The following is an 18912-nucleotide window of genomic DNA, read 5'->3' on the forward strand; positions in this document are numbered from 1 at the left end:
GGTGTTGTAGTGGACTGTGGAGGTGAACTGAGAGCCAAGTCATAGGACAAAGCTCTAAGTTTGCAAGTCAATCCATGCCTCCTTGTTTGACTATGGTTATAATATGAGTGGTAACTTAGAAAATGAGACCAGGTGAACAAACAACAGAAAAGAGGTTTATTTTCAGGGTAGCTAGGATTAATCTCCATGGCAGAGGAAGGAGCTTACTAATCCAGGAGGATCTCAGAGTACAGCTGCTGCTGCTGTATGTGGAGAAGAGTCAATTGACTTGGCTTGGGCATGATGTGAAGATGACCTGTGTGTGCCTCCCAAAGAAAGAGTACAAGAGATGGCACACTGGGATGGCCCAGAACACATTGCAAGCATATCCCTTTGCTCACCCCGAAATGCATAAGAATCCGGCAGACTGAGCCTAGGATTGTTGTTGGGGATATAGAAGTCTGGTGTATCATGGCCATCTTGTAGTCACTGTAGCCCACCCCAGAGCAAGCAGATTAAAAAAAATGTCTGGTTAGCTGGAATTCTGCAAGGTACTAACCTGTTACAGAATTCGGGATTCCCTCATTATTGAAGAAAGATTTTTCTTTGGTAAGGCCATGCTTAACATTACCCTGTATTTTTGGCTATGACATGTAGTTGCTTATTCATCAAACAGTGATGTGACAGCTCTAAAGAAAATTCCTTATGGTCATATGTAATTTTATCCTAGAGAACATCACTGTCTGTCATTGATAGATACTGACTGTCTGTTCAACTCCCTTCATTTTATAAAGGGTCTGCTATTATCTTTAGGTTGCTACATATAAACCACTGACATTCCTTAAGAAGTGCACTTCAAATTAAAATATTCTGAGGAAATCTTGATTACTCTGCTGCATCTTGTTTCACATTAAATCCTCTTTGAACATTCTTTGCATGAAACAGCCATTAATTTTTCAAAACTTGGCCCTATAATGTGGGATAACATTTTCTGCCTCCATATGTAAATAGCAAACCTTAACTAGGAGTTACCACCTGTCCCTCTTCAAGTGAGATAGTCCCTATTTGGGCTGTTGCATCCCACTGAAAAAACAAAAAACATGAAAAATGGCAAATGGACTGAGATTTTAGGACAAAAGCTATTTCTTACATTTCCTCTTGTAGTTGAATTTAAAGGTTATTTTGTACCTGCATGTCCTAATATTGTGAAGCAGTAAAAAGATTTTAGAAGAGCCAGCTTTTATTTTGGCAGAGAACAGAATTCCAGTCCTTTGCACTGATTCTGGATGTGGTTTGTCCTGCAAAATATCGAGTTAACATAAAAAAGTCCCACTTCTGGCATTTGAAAAGATGGCACCCCCCCCTTTACTGTTTTCCCAACAAGGCTAAATGCCACTATTTTCTTTGAATCTGAATACCAATGCTACTGTTTATTACTTTATTTCAATGCAGTTTCAGGAGAATCTTTGTTGCTGCTATTTAGTGTTTATACACGTTACTACTTGTGCATTTGTACCCTGATGATGATGACAGAATCTGAAAATCTATGTATTAAATAAACTATGTTACTCCTGCACTTGTTGATGTTGGCTTGTTTTGCTTTAATATAACTATTTGTGAGTGGGAAGGCACTATATGGTCTAGTTCATTTACATGCAAAATAAATAAATAAAAAATTAGTTGAATGAGTTTTAGTTTATTTGCTGACGGATACAAGATTAATCAGTATTAGATGACATGTTTATTATACTATGTGGTTAAATTGCTGGGTCATCTCATGGTGGTGTTTCGGCATGACAAAGAGCACCTTCTAGTTCTCTTTAAAACAGCTTGTCCACCTTACAACATATCTTTACACTGCTGCTGATTCAGTGCAGCTCAATGCTATCACTGACTGGTTTTCTGCCTGCACTGGTGGGAGTAGCCAGATGCTGGTGAGGGTACCAATTACTCCTTTTGGAAACAATGTCACTGAAAAAAAAAAACTTTGTGAAGCATACATGAACCTCCTAGGGAGTAACCTAATTATGTGTAACCACTGAGGTGAAAGTGCACCCCATAGCCTCATATATCATATCATATCATATCCAGTTTTGCAAGTTCAAATTGCTTCAGAACAAACTGGGAATTATCCATGACATATTTCTATGCCTTGGCCTGATGCTGATTCCTGAAATGTGACTTAAAGTGAATTCCGATGTGATCTGGTGGTTGGAATTCCGCTGGGATTTTAATTAACTCAGAGTTGCAGGTAGAGCATTAATGATGGAGAAGGGGTTATTTGTTTTAAACTGGAGCTGGAGATGTCTCAAACTGATAGTGGTACTATGCCCCTGTGGCAAATGCTGTAGATTTCTCATTTACCATCCGCGTACTTAAATGGAGGGCTTTTCTAGAGGAGCTTGTGGATTTCCTTGATGACAAAGTGAGGTAGCCTCCAAGATTGTGCCTGAGTCAGTGCTAAGTGTGATGCACCTGGCACGGCATGGGATTCCTCCAGATTATGGAGGGATTTGGCTTCATTCTGGGTGACTTCCCCTGCTGTTGGTATAATAAGTTATTCCTACACTTGATTTTCTCACAGGATGTGATCATATCTGAGCTACTTATAGAACCTGTTTCTTTGTCTGACTGCAGTTTGGTTTGTTTGCTTGCTAATTTGTTTATTTACTTGTTTACCTGTCATTGAATGGGTTGGTACATTGGTCCATCGACTGTTTGCATGTATGGCCTGTGCCACAAAGGCATGAGTAACAAAAGCAGAACACATTATGTAAAATGTTATATAAAGAAAACCATTCTAAAATGTAACAAAAGCAGTTCAATTACCACTTTGAACAGCTATAAAATAATTAGAAATTATATAAACTCATCAATAAAGTAGCAAAATCAGAAAATAACCCAAAATGAATGAATATATGAAATGTAATCCAGAATGGCTGGAACTGTAATTTACTAATATACCTTAGCACAAAGGAGAAGACGCAAGTATGAGAGTATTAAAGTAAAATAAATGTGCAAAATAAATATAAATCCGAGATATAAGCTACTAATATAATAAAAGTTACTGTTACAATGAATGAAATTCTCTATTAGCTTTATGTAAGCAATTTGTGATCCAAAAATAGTACAGTGCTAATCATATATACAGCATTATTATGGATTAAACAAAAAAGGTACTTGAATAGTGGTGTCTCGAGTCTATGTTTAACCATCGAATAACATTTACATTGAATGGCTAAACTTTGAACCCTAACCATCAAATGTTCATTCAGTGAACGTTCACTTTTTCACCAGGGAAAGTAAATAGTTAGCCACCACTTTCCCGTCCCAAAAAGTGCAATATTTCAAACCTACTCATGTGGGGGGAAGGCAATACACCAACATGGAGGGCTTCACCCTCACAAACCCCCTAATTTTACATATATATATATATATATATATATATATATACACACACACACACACACACACACACACACACACACACACACACATATACCAACTCTGAGACTGCACTACAGCAGGGAAAAAGGCAGATGGGGAAGTGTTGGCCAACTTGCCCCTCTTCCAGATGCTGAAATTAATGTTTACTGAATGAATGTTAAATGGTTAGGGTTCGATGTTTAGCCATTTGATGTAAATATTTGATGGTTAAACATAGACCAATCTAAGCTCACCCAGCTTTGGAGAAATAATCAGAACTGCTTGCCTAAACTTTGCTCATTTCTGTTTTGGGATGCCTCTGATTATGTTACCTGATATTGAACTGTCTCAATGTAGGACGTGAAAAACATCTGCAGTAGTCTTCTAATTCATTAATTCATTTTTGGGATAGATTTGACTGCATTGTAGTGTCAGTAACCTAAATAACTGGTTGCTTTTTACAGTTATCCAGTTACCTCAGCAATGCATTAAGTTACCCTTGCTTGCATAAGTCTTATCCCAAAGCTGCCTTACAATGGTGGTATAATCATAATCTTCACACCAGGCAGACTGTAGGATGAAGGCTGAAGCAGAAAAGGAGGAGGATGGGCTTCATGAGGGAAAAACTTAGTTCAGATGACTGCAACTCATTATACCATTCAAGGATCTCATATTAGAAAGCAAAGTTCTTGACTGATAAGCTTTCTGCTGCATCAGATTCTCTGGCCAAGCTTTTTATGAGTTGTCATCAGCCAGTAACAAATCTTACTTGAGTATCAGGAAGGCTTTGTCTCCTTCCCACCTTCATTGTGAGAAGTTCACTTAATTTTGTAGCAAAGATTGATAAAACTGGGCTCTCTTTTCCACCCCATGTCACCTTTTTATTATAGTAGTGATTAGCTTACTGAACCTCTTGGTTTTTTCTAGGCCTGATTTTGACCAGGAGGAAACCAAGTATGTGGTCTCAGTTGTCTTCCCTACCCACTGATGACTGGACCCTGGTCCTACAAAGCTTGAGAATGGGATTGTTTCCAACTTTAATAGAAAAGACTTCATCACTTTTCTGAAGAAAGGATCTCTGGATCCACTTAGATAATTGTCACCTGGTCCCTAACTTTCCATTTATACTAAGGCGAAGAAGCTTGATACAGAAAGGTATATTTCTATTTAGCATCTCATGCCCCATTGATCGTCATTACTTTGGCTTTCATTCTACATATGGTAGTAAGGCAGATGTATTAATGGTCATGAACAATATCCCGCCAGAAACATGTCACTGTTTATATTTTTTCCGGATCTTTCTTGATCTCTGTCACTTTTAACACTACAGATTATAGGATCCTTCTTGAACATCTGCATTCCCCCTGTAGACGTTTAGATAGTGTACTTACCTGATCTGCCTCTTACTAGATAAAGCGCTGTCAGCATGTGGTACTTAGTGTAAATATTCCCCAGCGTTACTTTCTGACTTGCAGGGTACTGCATGGTTTGATATTGTTTCTATAGCTGTTAATTGATATAAATGTTTCCAGTAAGAAAGTCATATCACGGAGAGATGTGCAATAGCATTGTTATGCCAATGACATTTAAGTGCACATTTAAATAGGTACTTATTTCCTAAGTAGTGCTACATACTGAACATAATGCAAATGGAAGCCAAACTAGATAACAGTCAATAAAGTGACATTAAGCAATCAACATGTTGTGACAGCCATCAAAATAATTATACAAAATGAACAGGTGATGTAACATAATGAATTAAAACAAAACTAAAATTAGTTAAGACCAAGTTCAGAGATTAAATATCCACTTTGTATGTAAGACCTAGAAACATTCATCTATCAAAATTAAGCTTATAAGGATGAAATGAGCAATTATGTTACACACAAGGCTTACAGTCTAACAACAGTTAACTGTCTTTTCTCATTTTCACCAAAACACAGAGCAGTTCAGCCTAGGTTAGTTTAACCAAATTTGATTTCAAGTAGTGAATTTACATGATGAGAATGTGTTTTTGAAACCCAGCTACTGAATTCCTACTGGATGAAGTTAGGGTTTCATAATACCTGGACTAGAAAGTGCTTCAGAGTGAAAACATGGGGTTTGTTGTTTAAACAGAAAACAAACTGTGCTATCAGTAAAGCTGTGCAGCCTCACAGTTAGTATAATAAGGCAGGAGCAAAGCCTTCCACATAGTGTATTTAATGATGATTTGGGGTTAATGGTTACAGTGAAGTGGGCTAAAGCCTAATCCAGAGAAGACCAAAGTGATGGTGGTGCATGATGCTATTTAACTTTCCATGTCCTGTGATTGTCCCCTTAGATTTTTTTTGTTTCTTTTTAATATGGACCATAGTTAGGAATTCACAACTTAAGTGAGGATCCTTGGAGTATTCTTGGAAAACATGTTGATGGTAAAGGACCATGTATCAGTAATTAAAAGATCCTCATGCTTCCATCACAGGAATATTTCCAGTAGTAAGCACCTGGGAACATGGTCTAGAAACCAGAATGCATGCACTGGTACCATCCTTAGTAGAGTACTGCAATGCCATGTACTTTGGGCTCTCTGACACTGATCCTGCTAAACTCCAGCAGGTACAGAGTTCTGCAGCCAGTGTGTCGATCATGCTTTGATCATATCACTGTTATGTTGGGTAATTAGACTACTTAACAGTTTTAGTTCAGCCAGTCTGTCTTTCTGAGCCATGCATGCATGGCCAGGGCCTCCACTACCTTAAGGAATTGTTTGGTTCCCTATACTCTGATACATTACTTACAGTACACTGATGAGAAGCTGCTAGTCATCACACAGAGCTGTTTATAGTCCTTTAGGAATTAACCTTTGGCTTACAACACTTTATCTTTGTGGAACTTACCACCTTCCTGGATGTGGATATGTCAGGCAGTTGTCTTTTAATATATTCAGGAAGCCTTCATAAACCAGGGCCGGGATTTTTGGCTTTATCTATTAAGTTATATTGTTTGTAATATGGCAGTTTGTGCATTTATATTATTTATTGTTTTAGCAATGACTGCATGTCCTTATGGTTATATTTTGATGTTTTTGTTTTACTTTTGCTGTTTTTTTATTTACTCTTTAAGGTATCTGCATTCAGATTTAACATTTAATGTATTTTATATGCATCTATGATGTATAAAAGTACTTGTCTGCATTGATGTATTATCATTCAACATAACTGCACTGTATCCTTTATGATCACTCCCCAAGCCTCCCCTATAAAAAAAAAACCTTGGCTTAGTGAGCCTACCAAGTAATCACATTCATTTATCAGTAATAATACCAGTACTACTACTATTACTGCTACTACTACTATTGCTACTACTACTACTATTGCTACTACTACTACCACTACTACTACTACTACTACTACCACTGCTACTATTACTACTACTATTAGTACTACTACTATTACTGCTGCTATTACTGCTACTACTACCACTGCTACTGTTACTACTACTATTATTATTACTACTACTATTACTGTTACCATTACAACTACTACTACTGCCACTACTACTACCATTGCTACTAACACTACTACTACTAGTATACTACCACTGCTATTGCTACTATTACTACTACTACCACTGCTACTGTTAATACTATATTACTACTACTACTACCACTCCTACCCTTACTACTGTTACTATTGCTACTACTATTACCACTGCTACCCTTACTACTACTACTACTACCACAAATGCCACTATTACTACTATTACTGTTGCTACTATTGCTATTATGTAAAATAACTTGGGCTGTATCTATTTGTGCTATTTCTGTTAGATCGGGTTTTGATTTATATAACACCACAACTTTTTGAGTTTTTGAAGTTACAAAGTAAATATGTTTTTTAAGGAAAATTTATGATCTGTGAATTTACCTAAAAGTTTGGTTATAATTTAGTAATTTTTGAATGATACGTTCTCTGCAGAATATCTGCTTTCTTTCATTGTGTACAATATTGATTAGAAAATCCTCTTTGCTTCCTTACAGAGTAACCTCCTCACTTGTGAAGTTAAATATAATGTTAAATTAGGACTATAACTAGACAACTACTAAACAGAGTTAAATAAAAAAGAGTTCTAGATTTTTTTAATACAAGATGGAAGTAATACTTGTTCAGTAGCTCCTCACCAGTCTTTTTGCCTTTTTATGGATGTTGTTGTGTTTGTACTGCATATTCTTGAAGATATGCACTGTTTCTGATCTCATTTCTGATCTCATTATTATAATAGTTATTGGAGGGAAGCCTTCTAGCTTAGTTTTTTTCTTATACCTAGCCAGTTTTCTAGTTTCAGCACTCAAATCTGTTTCTTTGATCTCAGCACTTGTTCAGAAAAAAAAAAATTTCATCTGCTTTTACTGTACTTGTGTTTCTACCTACTTTATTTTACTTTTGCATCATCTTAAAAGTACTCAGTTGTATTTATTACTGCTTGGTGTAACTCATTCTAAGCCTTTTGGTTTACACACTTGGGCTTTGGACCAGTTGTTTTGCACTGAGAGGGTTTGTGGTCTGCACTGCAGTGGCAGAACAGGTAGCTTACATCCTTCTAGGTTGGGAACTGCTGATTGAGGGCTCAGTGTCTGTTATTCTAAAAGTGTATTAATTCTGGTTTAACCACTTCGGCTTTCAGGCCAGTTATTTTACATTAAGAGGGTTTGTGGTCTGCACTCTTGTGGGAGGAGAGGCTGGACTCTGCCCTTCTGAGCTGGGAATTTCTGGTTAAAGGCTTATAGTGCATGCATATCTGAACTGCTTCTTACTGAAGTTGGTGCGCCTTGTTTGCTGTGGCATAGACTGGATTCGGGCCTGCTGGATCTAGCTTTGTTTGTGTAACTTGAGCACTAATCCAGGCATTCTCTAAAGTATTCAATTGTATTTTTTACTGCTTGGTAGTAACTTGATTAAAGTGTAGCTATCATTCTAAGTCTTTTGGATTAAGCACTTGGGCTTCAGACCAGTTGTTTTACATTAGGAAGGTTTGTGGCATGTACTGTGGTGGCAGGACAGGTAGCTTTCATCCTTCTAAGTTGGGAACTGCTGATTGAGAGCCCAGTGTATGTTATTCTTAAAGTGTATTAGTTCTGGTTTAAGCACTTGGGCTTCAGGCCAGTTATTTTACATTAAGAAGGTTTGTGGTCTGCTCTCTTGTGGAGAAGAGGCTGGACTCTGCCCTTCTGAGCTGGGAATTTCTGGTTAAAGGTTTATAGTGCCTGAATATTTGAACTGTATCTTACTGAAATTGGTACACCTTGTTTGCTGTAGCATAGACTAGATCCAGGCCTGCTGAATCTAGCTTTGTTTATATGCTTGTTGTTTGTTTGCTTGTTATTTCCCTGGAACGCTAATTCCACCTAATACGCAGCTTCTCAGCACTTCTGTAGATCACTAGTGATATCTGCATTGCTTACTGTACTTATTTCCTTGTTTCACTTGAAAGAAAGTTACTGTTTGTCGTTTTTGCATTTAAGTTACCTGTAACACATTGCACTTAAGTTACCTGGCACTTGCTCACTAAAGCAATTATATAAGTCAGCACTAAAAATTAAAAGCACTACACCCTCACTCCCCACTGGCCCTTGTTTTCAATTATCAAGGAATTCACAATATTATTCTAGCATGTCCAAAGGTCAGTTGTCAATCTCCTCTCCGGTCCAGCTGGTGAATATGGGAATCTTGAGGCAATGTTACAACTGCCTCATGTACACAGACAACCCTCTCCTCCTCCCAACAAATTCCAACACATGTGAGAGATGCAACCAAACTGGAAGCTCAGCTCTCTCAACTCAGTACTGGCATAACCAGTCAGGAGGAGAAGGAAACCACACTCACTACAATTCCAGTCTCACATAGACCTACCACGACAGCAAACTAAACACATAATCACACAAAAACATACTCGGAGGCTCTAAAAAAAGATCTGCCTAAGCAGCAGAGACCTCCAAAGCAGACACCCAAGCAACCGCTACCCCAAAACAAAACACATGCAACACATATCTCACAAAGCCAGTGTGCCGAACAGTCACAGCCCTTAAGACTAAACAACACACCTGATACACTTGTAATAGGTGACTCTATCGTCAGGCACACTGACGTCCCACTCACCAGGCTGAACAAGGAGAGGGTCACGGTGAGCAGCCTGTCGGGCGCGAGGATCCGCCACATAACACAAGCACTCAGGTCACTCCAAGGCAAGTACAAGTATGACTCAGTCATTGTCCATGCTGGTGTGAATGACCTGAGATGTACCTCCCTGGACTACATGAAAAGAGACATAAAGGAGCTCTCTGAGCATGTAGCCCAGGCCGGTATGACCCTGACCTTGAGTAGCATCTTACCCTCACCAAGAATGATGCCACAATATGAAGACAAGATGATCAATTTCAACAATTGGCTTAAGTACTGGTGTCATTCAAAGGGGATCCAATGCCTGTCAGCTTGGGATGATATGCTCGACAAGCCACGATGCTTCGCTAGGGACGGCTTGCACCTGTCACCCCTGGGCTTTCGGATATTGGCAAAGGCTCTTGCTACCCCCATAGTGCCTTTTCTAGGCAAGGCTCAAAAGACAAACCCACCTCCATAGGTATCACAAGGGATAAGAAACTAAGAGTAATGCTACTCAACGCCAGAAGTCTAAACCTCAAGATGCACGCCCTCGAAACTCTCCTTAGCATGGAGAACATCGATATCTGTGCAGTAACAGAAACCTGGTTCAGGGCTCCCGAGAGCACCCCAGCACTACCAGGTTATACCTCATACCATGCTTTTCGGCCCAAAAACTTGGACCGAACCACAAAAGGAGGGGGAGTATCGATATTCATCAAAGATACCCACACCTCCAGGTTGGTGGCAAAGCACGAAGCATCAGAGACTATCCATGTGCAACTAACAGTGGGTAAAACTGCCTTCCAGTTTATAGCCTGCTACAGACCAACCTCCCAAACCCAGGAACCCCACTCAGCCTTCCTGAGAACACTGGAAAATATGAAGGTCTCTCCAAACATCATTATATTGAGCGACTTCAACTACCCAAACATAGACTGGGAGCATTACTCTAGCTCCAACACCCTAGCCCAAAGTTTCCTAGAATTTATAAACTCAAATGCTATGGAACAACTTGTTACCACTCCCACAAGAGGGGAAAACATACTGGACCTGATCATCACCAACATGGGGACTCTATGCTCCAGACCAGAAGTGTATCCCTCACTGGTAAGATCAGACCATAAACTAATCTCACTGGATATTCACATCCCGACCCCACCCCCTGCCCAGAAAACCACAGTGAAAAACTTCTCTAAAGCAAATTTCACACTCCTCAAAACCGAGGTGAAATCCTTCAAAGCCCCTGGGCCTGTGAAAAATACGGCCCAGACCGCAGAATCCTTTATAAATGCATTCTATAAACACCTTCAGGAATGCATAGATCATGCGATCCCAAATAAAACCAAGACCCAATCCTCCAAAGGCAGACGTCCTGTCTGGTGGACCCCAGCCATAAACAAACTATACAATAGAAGGAGGAAGCTACTAAATGATAGAGCAAAATCCCAAAAAGGGAAGGCATCACTGATCAGTATTAGCAAAAAACTACGGGCACTCATAAAATTGTCTAAGGCCAGCTTCGAGAGAAAAATTGCACAGGACACTAAGGATAATCACAAGGCTTTCTTTAGTTATGTTAGGAACCTGGGTGGTAATTCCCAGATATGCTCAGAATTAGTCCAAAATGACAAAAAATACACTGAACCCACAGACATTGCCAACATTCTAGCTGACAGGTTCAGCGCAAACTTCTCCCCCCCTCCCCACCAAAAGGGCAAATATCTATCCCAGCAGAGTGCTGCCCCCCTGACATCTCAGATGCTCAGTTAAGAGCCGCCCTCTCCAAAGCAAAAAACACAGCATCAATGGGACCAGGCGGTGTCCCGGGCTGCATCCTACATGATCTTCAAGAAGAGCTAAACCCAAACATAAAACTACTGTTCAATCTCAGCCTTACTACAGGATATGTGCCCAAAGAGTGGCGTACAGCAACAGTGGTCCCTCTCCATAAAGGTGGTGCCTCAACGGATCCTGGAAACTATCGCCCCATAAGCCTGACTAGCTTGGTCTGCAAAGCTATGGAAAGGATCATCATGGACCTCATAAATAAAGATATTGGGGACCTACAGACACTGGATCCTACCCAGTTCGGCTTTGTTAAGGGCAAATCCTGCCTCTTAAACCTGGTTGATTTCTTTGAAACAGTCACCAAGGCCATTGACGAGGGAAGGTGGTCCACACAGCCTACCTGGACCTCGCAAAAGCCTTCGATACAATACCCCACTCGGGCATTATAGATAAGCTCACCAGCTTAAATATAAACCCCTATGTCACTAGATGGATTGCAAACTGGCTCAAGGACAGAACCCACATGGTTAGAATTGCTGGAGCCATGTCAGACTCCAAACCAGTTACAAGTGGTGTCCCACAAGGCTCAGTCCTGGGACCTCTCTTGTTCGGTATATATTTCTCGGAGGTACAGGCCAACACGGAAGGACTGTGGCTGACCAAGTTCGCAGATGACTGCAAACTGGGCACCATAATCGACTCTCCAGCCGACACAAGCATCCTCCAAAAGGGCCTCATAGAAACAGACAACTGGTGCCAGAGCCATGGCCTCAAGCTAAATGCCAAAAAGTGTATAGTCACTCCCTTTGGCAAAAACAAAGTGCCCACAAATTACCACATAGATGGTAATCCATTAAGTACAGAAGAAGTAATTAGGGACCTGGGGACCTAAGTTGATAGCAATCTCTCATTTGACAACCACGTGGCCAAAGTGGTTAGAAAAACATTTTATATAGCCCACCTAATCATGAAGGGATTCACATCTAGATCAGGGGAGGTCATCGTGCCTCTTTACTCATCCCTCATCAGGCCCATAATTGAGTACAATGCCCTTTTGGGATGTACCTTACCAGACACCTGCAGCAACTGGAAAGACCCCAAAAGTACCTCACCAAGAGGATCAAAGGGCTCAAACAGATGCCATATGCTGCCCGGTTAAAGAAACTCCAGCTCTACTCAGTGGCATACCGCCTGTTCAGAGGCGATCTGTGCCTGACGTATAAAGCCATGTCCAACCCGGAATTAATGGACATGCTGCACCTCAGAAAATCCAAATCCCATCGAGCCACGTGCTCGAGAGACTTGAACCTCAGCACTGAAATAAATAGGACATGCTGGAGGGACAGATTCATAACCCAGAGGCTCCCTTCACTCTGGAAAAAAATCCCAGTCCAGGTTAGGCAGAGTCCCTCATTGACTCTCTTCAAGAGGAATCTTGATGAGTGGATGGGAGATCGTAGGTTTACCCCGGGTATCACTTCTGTGTCACTGTTAGACAGAGGCACAGTATACTAACCTCGAAAAAGAGCATAGCAAAATAAATTTAAAATGGGTGGCGAAAGCCAAACACATTCTGGCTAGGCTTATAAATGCCCTAGGGCAGACAGCCTAGTATGAACCTATGAACCTATTATCCCTTCAGTAAGGCTACTCCAGCCAGTCATTACCTTTTATGTAAAATAATATTTTGTTGCCTATTTCATGTGTTACCTATCTTGTTCCTTGGCTTGTGTCCTCTGGTTCTAATATATTTATGCACTCTCTGAATTCCCCTGAGATACATGTAGGCTTCTGTTATTATCTCCCTCTGCTTCCTTTATTTAAAGCTTTGCGTATTATGCTCTTGCATTCTCTTCTTATACATTATGCAGATTATATACCATTTGCTGCCCTTCTCTGAACTGTTACCCATGCCATTATGCTTCTTCTGGTGATCTTAGACATATCAATATCAAGAAACTTTCTTTTTAAAGCTAATTCAAGTAATGCCGTAATTGGTCTGTACATAATGGCACTGACTTCATTCTTTTTTTTTCTTTTGGCCTACCCCTTAGTGACTCATCCACATACATCTTTGTCTTTGCTCTTTGTCCACTAGTCACTACTAATAATCTCCTACTGTTCTTCCTGTAACTTAACTTTATTGACGTTGATCGTAATTTTTCTACTGTCTTTGTGGGCATAATTGCGGGGTCTGTTAAAGCTACTACAAGTCTTCTGGTTCTTAAAAGTAAATTTGTAATATGCAAACATTGTTTGCTGCATATGTTTAGTTTATATCATAAAATTAATTCAGCCAACACCATGGAAGAAGTGTTAATTAAACAGGTAAAAATCAGGAAAGAGGCACATATTTTATGCAAATTATATAGAAAAGCAGTAGCCAATAGATGTGATTTAGATTGTTGGGTATTTATTACAGTATCATGGCCTTTCTCCAACACCGTGCCTATAAACTACATACAAAATGTAAAGGTCATGTTATTTTGCTTTTGGTATAATGCTACACTGACTGCAGCTACTAGTGTTCTCACTTTAGCAATTTAGCATGTCTCATACAAAAATCTGTATCAGATCTATATAACTCTTTATACTACACAAGAACAGAACATCTAGAAATGAGATTCAGGAACATAAGGCACAATCAGTTTATGGGTTATACATGAACATAAGTCGATTATCAGACCGGAAACCCTTTTGGAACTGTGCTGTCAGCGGTGTTGCATCTAATCCAGATCTTGACGTTCAGAGTGTAGACAGGACACACCTTTCATAATAAAGGATGATTTTTTGCTTAATAAGGCAGCTGCCCGGTAGCAAATCACTTGAGATAAAGAAAGAATCAAAAGTCTGGAAAGCTTCTTTTGGCAGTAGTAATGTACTTTACTGTGACTGGACCTTTGCTGTGTTCTGCTAATTATTTTACCCCTATTGGTGTAACTGTTCATCTAAATTTTTTTTTCACAGCAGAAGGGAATTCTGAAAAAGATATGTCATTTGCACATCCATGTTTTTCTAAGTTACATTTCCATATGATCTTCAGCATTCTTCAGTTTTGAGTCTGAGGGTCTTGAAATGTTCTGGAACATTAAATACAAATTTAATACAAAATGAACATATCAGTTATATTAATACATCTAGAGTCCCTCCCTTCTTTTCTGTCTTTATTGTCATGCTACTTGGGAATGCCAATACAACAAGAAATCTGTTAAAAAGAGTCCTGTGTATAGTTAAATGCATAAAAAAGAAAGCGCCCATGATATCTTCCATTCTAACCTATTATGCAGCAAAAGTCTGTCTTTTAGGGTTTTAATTCATGCAGAAGTTTGTCCAGTAATTATCTGCACAATGAAGAAAGCACATATCCATAGGTAATATCCAGAAAGAAACTGAAAACCTGAAAAACAGAAAGTGAAACGAATTGTAAGATTCTATAAGCCAATATTTATAAATGCATACATTCATTATTTTAGTAACTTTATGCAATACCAGGCAAGTGAAATAACTTACTTACTACAGAACAAATAATTTGTGGTCCTTAAACAACCAAGACATTTGTTACGCAAAAGCATGGAACATTTTAGGGCTACATTTTGATCCATTTCTTGGCTTTTATTTCCTTGGATATTATGATGCACAAACTATTTCCTGAATGACTTGCATAAGAAAGTCAATATGAAGTGTTCACTAGTTTTTTTTTTTTTTAATGTTTAGATATCTGGAGAAATAGTGCATATTTTGTGAGAAAGCAATTTTTGAAGGAGTATAAGTACATTGGAAGTGGTGTAGAAGTGTCATGACCATAATTAGCCATGTTATTTATAACAGAACTCAGTCTGGGTGAAAGATCTATATATTTTAAAGTAAAGTAAAAACTTTTTCTGGAGAAGGAGTTTTCATATGATTTGTGACCAGCAGAGACAGTTAATATGCTATGGCCAACCTGAGGAAGAACTGCATTCCATATCAAATAAAATCCTTCAATGATGTCTGTTTTTAGTGTCAACATCACTCATCATAATACCAGCCTTTTCAGCTACCACTCCATGGGAAGATTAAAAATGGCACTGATGTTATTCGGTAGACACGCACCTGTGTGAGGCTGGCTGCATCTGTCCCCTTATCTGGTCATCCACATATTGTTACTGCATTATTACAAGATCATTACTTGAATGTGGCAGTTACTGTTCATGTCCAAGTAACAAAAAACAAAATTAGTTAATAGGGTTCAAAGCCTTATTTCCTTATCTTAGTTTTTCAAAGCCTAAATCTTTGCCCCATTAAACACCCAGTCATATGCCTGCACACACACAAACACACACACACACACACACACACACACACACACACACACACACACACACACACACACACACACACACACACACACACACACACACACAAAGTAAACTTCCTAAATCACAAGCTATCATTTAATTCCGTCCTCCATGAGACTGTCAAACTTATTTTGTCATATTGCTCACCCTCAACATAACACAGTTTACATATCACAGGATAGTCACTGTTACCATCTTTTATGCCCCAACCCCATCCCCAGCAAAGAACACTGACCATCAGGAACCACAATTCCAGAACTTCTACCATGCCTACCAATGATGACAGAGTCCCCAGGATTGCTGTGCCTGAGTTGCACAGCTAACTCCCTTTTCAAATCAAGCAGGCAGTAACATAGCTCATTCAGAACACTATTAAAACTATACCATCTACAGGTCAGCAAATGGTATGGCTGGTGGTTCACACAGCTTGTAGGAGACAAGAATCTAAATTCTGCAGCAGAAACTGCTTCTGATATCTGTGGACTAACCCTCTGATATTCTGAGGCACAGCTTGGCCACTGTTGCACATTGTCTCTAATTTTGATTGAACCATCATATGTTTGTACCAGTTTTATATCACAATGCAAAGCATCTGCCCAATTACATTTTTGGCTCATTTGTCATGTCATTACACCAAGTACAGACCATCCTTAAAAACAGTGTTCCTTAATTTGACATACTAATAACATAACACTAATTATCAGATTATTAGTTTTGTGTTTTAGAAGTACATGATGTTTCTGAGAAGGAAAGTAACAGATTATTAAAGAACTTGAAGCATGGTACCTCTGCCTTCACAGTACTCCATCCTGACTTCCTTAAGAAGGCAGCAGACTAAATAGCCCAATCCCTTAACTTATATTGATAACCTTTCACTTACCAAAGTCATAGTTCCATAAGCCCTGAAGCATGCCATAATTATACCATTTCGTAAGGTACCCTAGCCTAAAACCTATAAAGACTATTGACCCATTTCCCCTCTTTACCCTGTTGCAAACAATTTTGAAACAGTTCTTTATACACAGCCGGTTAAACACTTTAATATATATGGGCTTTCATCTGATAGATAGCATGGCATGACACTATCTATAGCAACTCAAATAATAGTTTCCTTACAGCTAATATTTTTTATGTCTTTGAAACTGTTGGTCATAAAATTCTGCTCGATAAACTACAAAAATTTAGTGTGAGAGAAAATGTCATTGGTTCTATGGCTACCTTGACAGCAGGATCTTTCAAGCATACTCTCTTAACCAGCTACCTACTAATAGAACACTAAAAAAACAGATGCCATTCAGGGCTAAGTTTTAAGCCTGTGACTATTTTCTTTATTCATTAATGATATTACTGACGACTTACCTGAACTTAACTTTACCCTCTACTCATATATTTTATTACTCCAAGCAAAGACATGTTCCACAGTCGTGCAATCTCAACTCCAACAATTCTTCTCTAATCTTTGTCAATGGGCTAAACAAAATTAACTCCAAATTAACCATAAGAAAACACGATGTTACACTCTTTTCTCCCCTTTCAGAACCACTTGACTTCCTGTCTTTACTATCTCAGACAATAACAATAATATTATTCCTTTTGTAACCAAGTAGAAATACTTAGGCCTAACTCTTGACTCTACATTAAGCTTCACAGCCCACACTGATAATTTCATTAATAAAGTCCTCTCACAATTAAAATTCTGCTATAGGATGTCTCATCTACTTCTCTTACTGCCTGCAAAGCAGTGGCCAAGAATGTCCTTCTTCCTAAACTAGAGTATTCCTCAGGATTCAGCAAACTTCTGTGCAAGAATAGCTTATTCTTGCATGGAAGGGACCGTTCACATACAGCACAGCAGTGCACCATGCATATTTATGAAAGCATGCTGCCATGCATATTCATGAAGGCACAGCAGCGTGCCTTCATGAATATGCATGGCAGCGCACCATGCATATTCATGAAGGCACACTGCCGTGCTCTAAAACAGGCACCATTTTGTGTACGAGCGCAGGGTGTGTGTCTGAGAGCAGTGCTCTCACAATACATATGCCCCCTGCACTCAAAAATTGCCGAACGCCAATATAAACGTAATGAAAGTCTCAATGGACACTTTAGTGTCTGTGGAGAAAATAACAGACAGCCTACCTCAGAAAATAACAGACAGCCTACCTCAGAAAAGCACACATATATGGCAGAATGTACACATTCTGCCATATATGTGCACACCATACACCATAAAAGAAGTGCAGTTCGGTAAAATGGCAGTGTGATATACTGCATACCTCTTGCAAAATACATGCTAATGCAAAGCCTGTCATTCTATCAATGTTCTAAGTTTCTAATAGCAATATTTAAAATATACTCCTTAATTTTTTTTCTGTGTGCAATAAAGTTTAAGCGTAGCTGCGCAGGTCTGCCTGTCGCGCAGCTATAAATAGTTGAGTTTAAACATCAAAAGAAGTTAAATAGAAATATACACAGTACAAATTGTGAAACTGGAATCGCATAGTGGTTAGAGCATTTGCCTAACATACAGTCAGTCATGGTTCGAACCCCACAGCAGTCCATACACTTTCATATTTGAAACACAACTGAAATGTATTTTTCATAAATAGGTAGTGAATATTATTATGTATATGTTAACCAGGGTAGTGTAGCAGCCCCAAATGTGAGGTGTCAGTGAAATTTAAAATTTAAGCAAGATTTAGCATAGCTATGTGGATTTGTGCACTGGTAAGCAGGGCTTAGCATCTATCCCTTTAAGCAATGGTCATTTTTGCTAAGCGAGTTTGCCCGCTGCTTAGCTTAGCTCAGCAGTTTCAAAACTGTCCAGTCATGGTAAAGGGCAGGAAATTAGCCCTATGTAAACCTCGCAGGTGGGAATTCAGCTCATAACCAGTTGTAGCTCCCCACTGTAGGCACTATGACTGGTGTAGGAGAAGGTGTGCACTTTTGGGTGCAGCGCTGGGGCATCCAGGAGTCCAGGGTCATGGTCAAACTCCTCATTAAAGACCATGAAGGGCAACTGCTGCCAGGACCAGTATCAGGGCTCCCAATACAAAGTGGAAGCCTGGGACCATCTTGCCTGAGATCTCACCACTGCCACTGGCATCCCTTGAAGTGGTGAGCAGGTCCATGACCACTTTCCCGACTTGAAGCGGAGGAAGAGGGACCTTTTGGACCAGTGGGTCCAAGATTACTGGTCAGGGAATGCTCCAGCGGTGTGTAAGTATTAGTCAAAATAA

General features: G+C 39.5%; 1 protein-coding gene across 2 annotated transcripts in view; it reads right to left on the minus strand.

Annotated features, from left to right (window-relative positions):
* Positions 1-13724: 13724 nt before the first annotated feature.
* OTOA (otoancorin) overlaps positions 13725-18912 on the minus strand; it is a 952220-nt gene continuing 947032 nt past the window's right edge. The window contains exons 29-30 of one of the 2 annotated variants that reach the window (XM_044089617.1): positions 14610-14730; positions 13725-14413 (exon numbers count right to left, since the gene is read on the minus strand). In XM_044089617.1, the coding sequence (XP_043945552.1) occupies positions 14648-14730 (83 nt within the window). In that variant the 3' untranslated portion in view covers positions 13725-14413; positions 14610-14647. Of the gene's footprint in view, positions 14731-18912 lie in introns of both variants that reach the window. The other variant, XM_044089616.1, reaches the window with a different exon arrangement.

The sequence above is a fragment of the Protopterus annectens genome, chromosome 12.part0 (genome assembly GCF_019279795.1).
Source record: "Protopterus annectens isolate FY-2018-M chromosome 12.part0, PAN1.0, whole genome shotgun sequence".
NCBI classification, from domain to species: Eukaryota; Metazoa; Chordata; order Ceratodontiformes; family Protopteridae; genus Protopterus; species Protopterus annectens.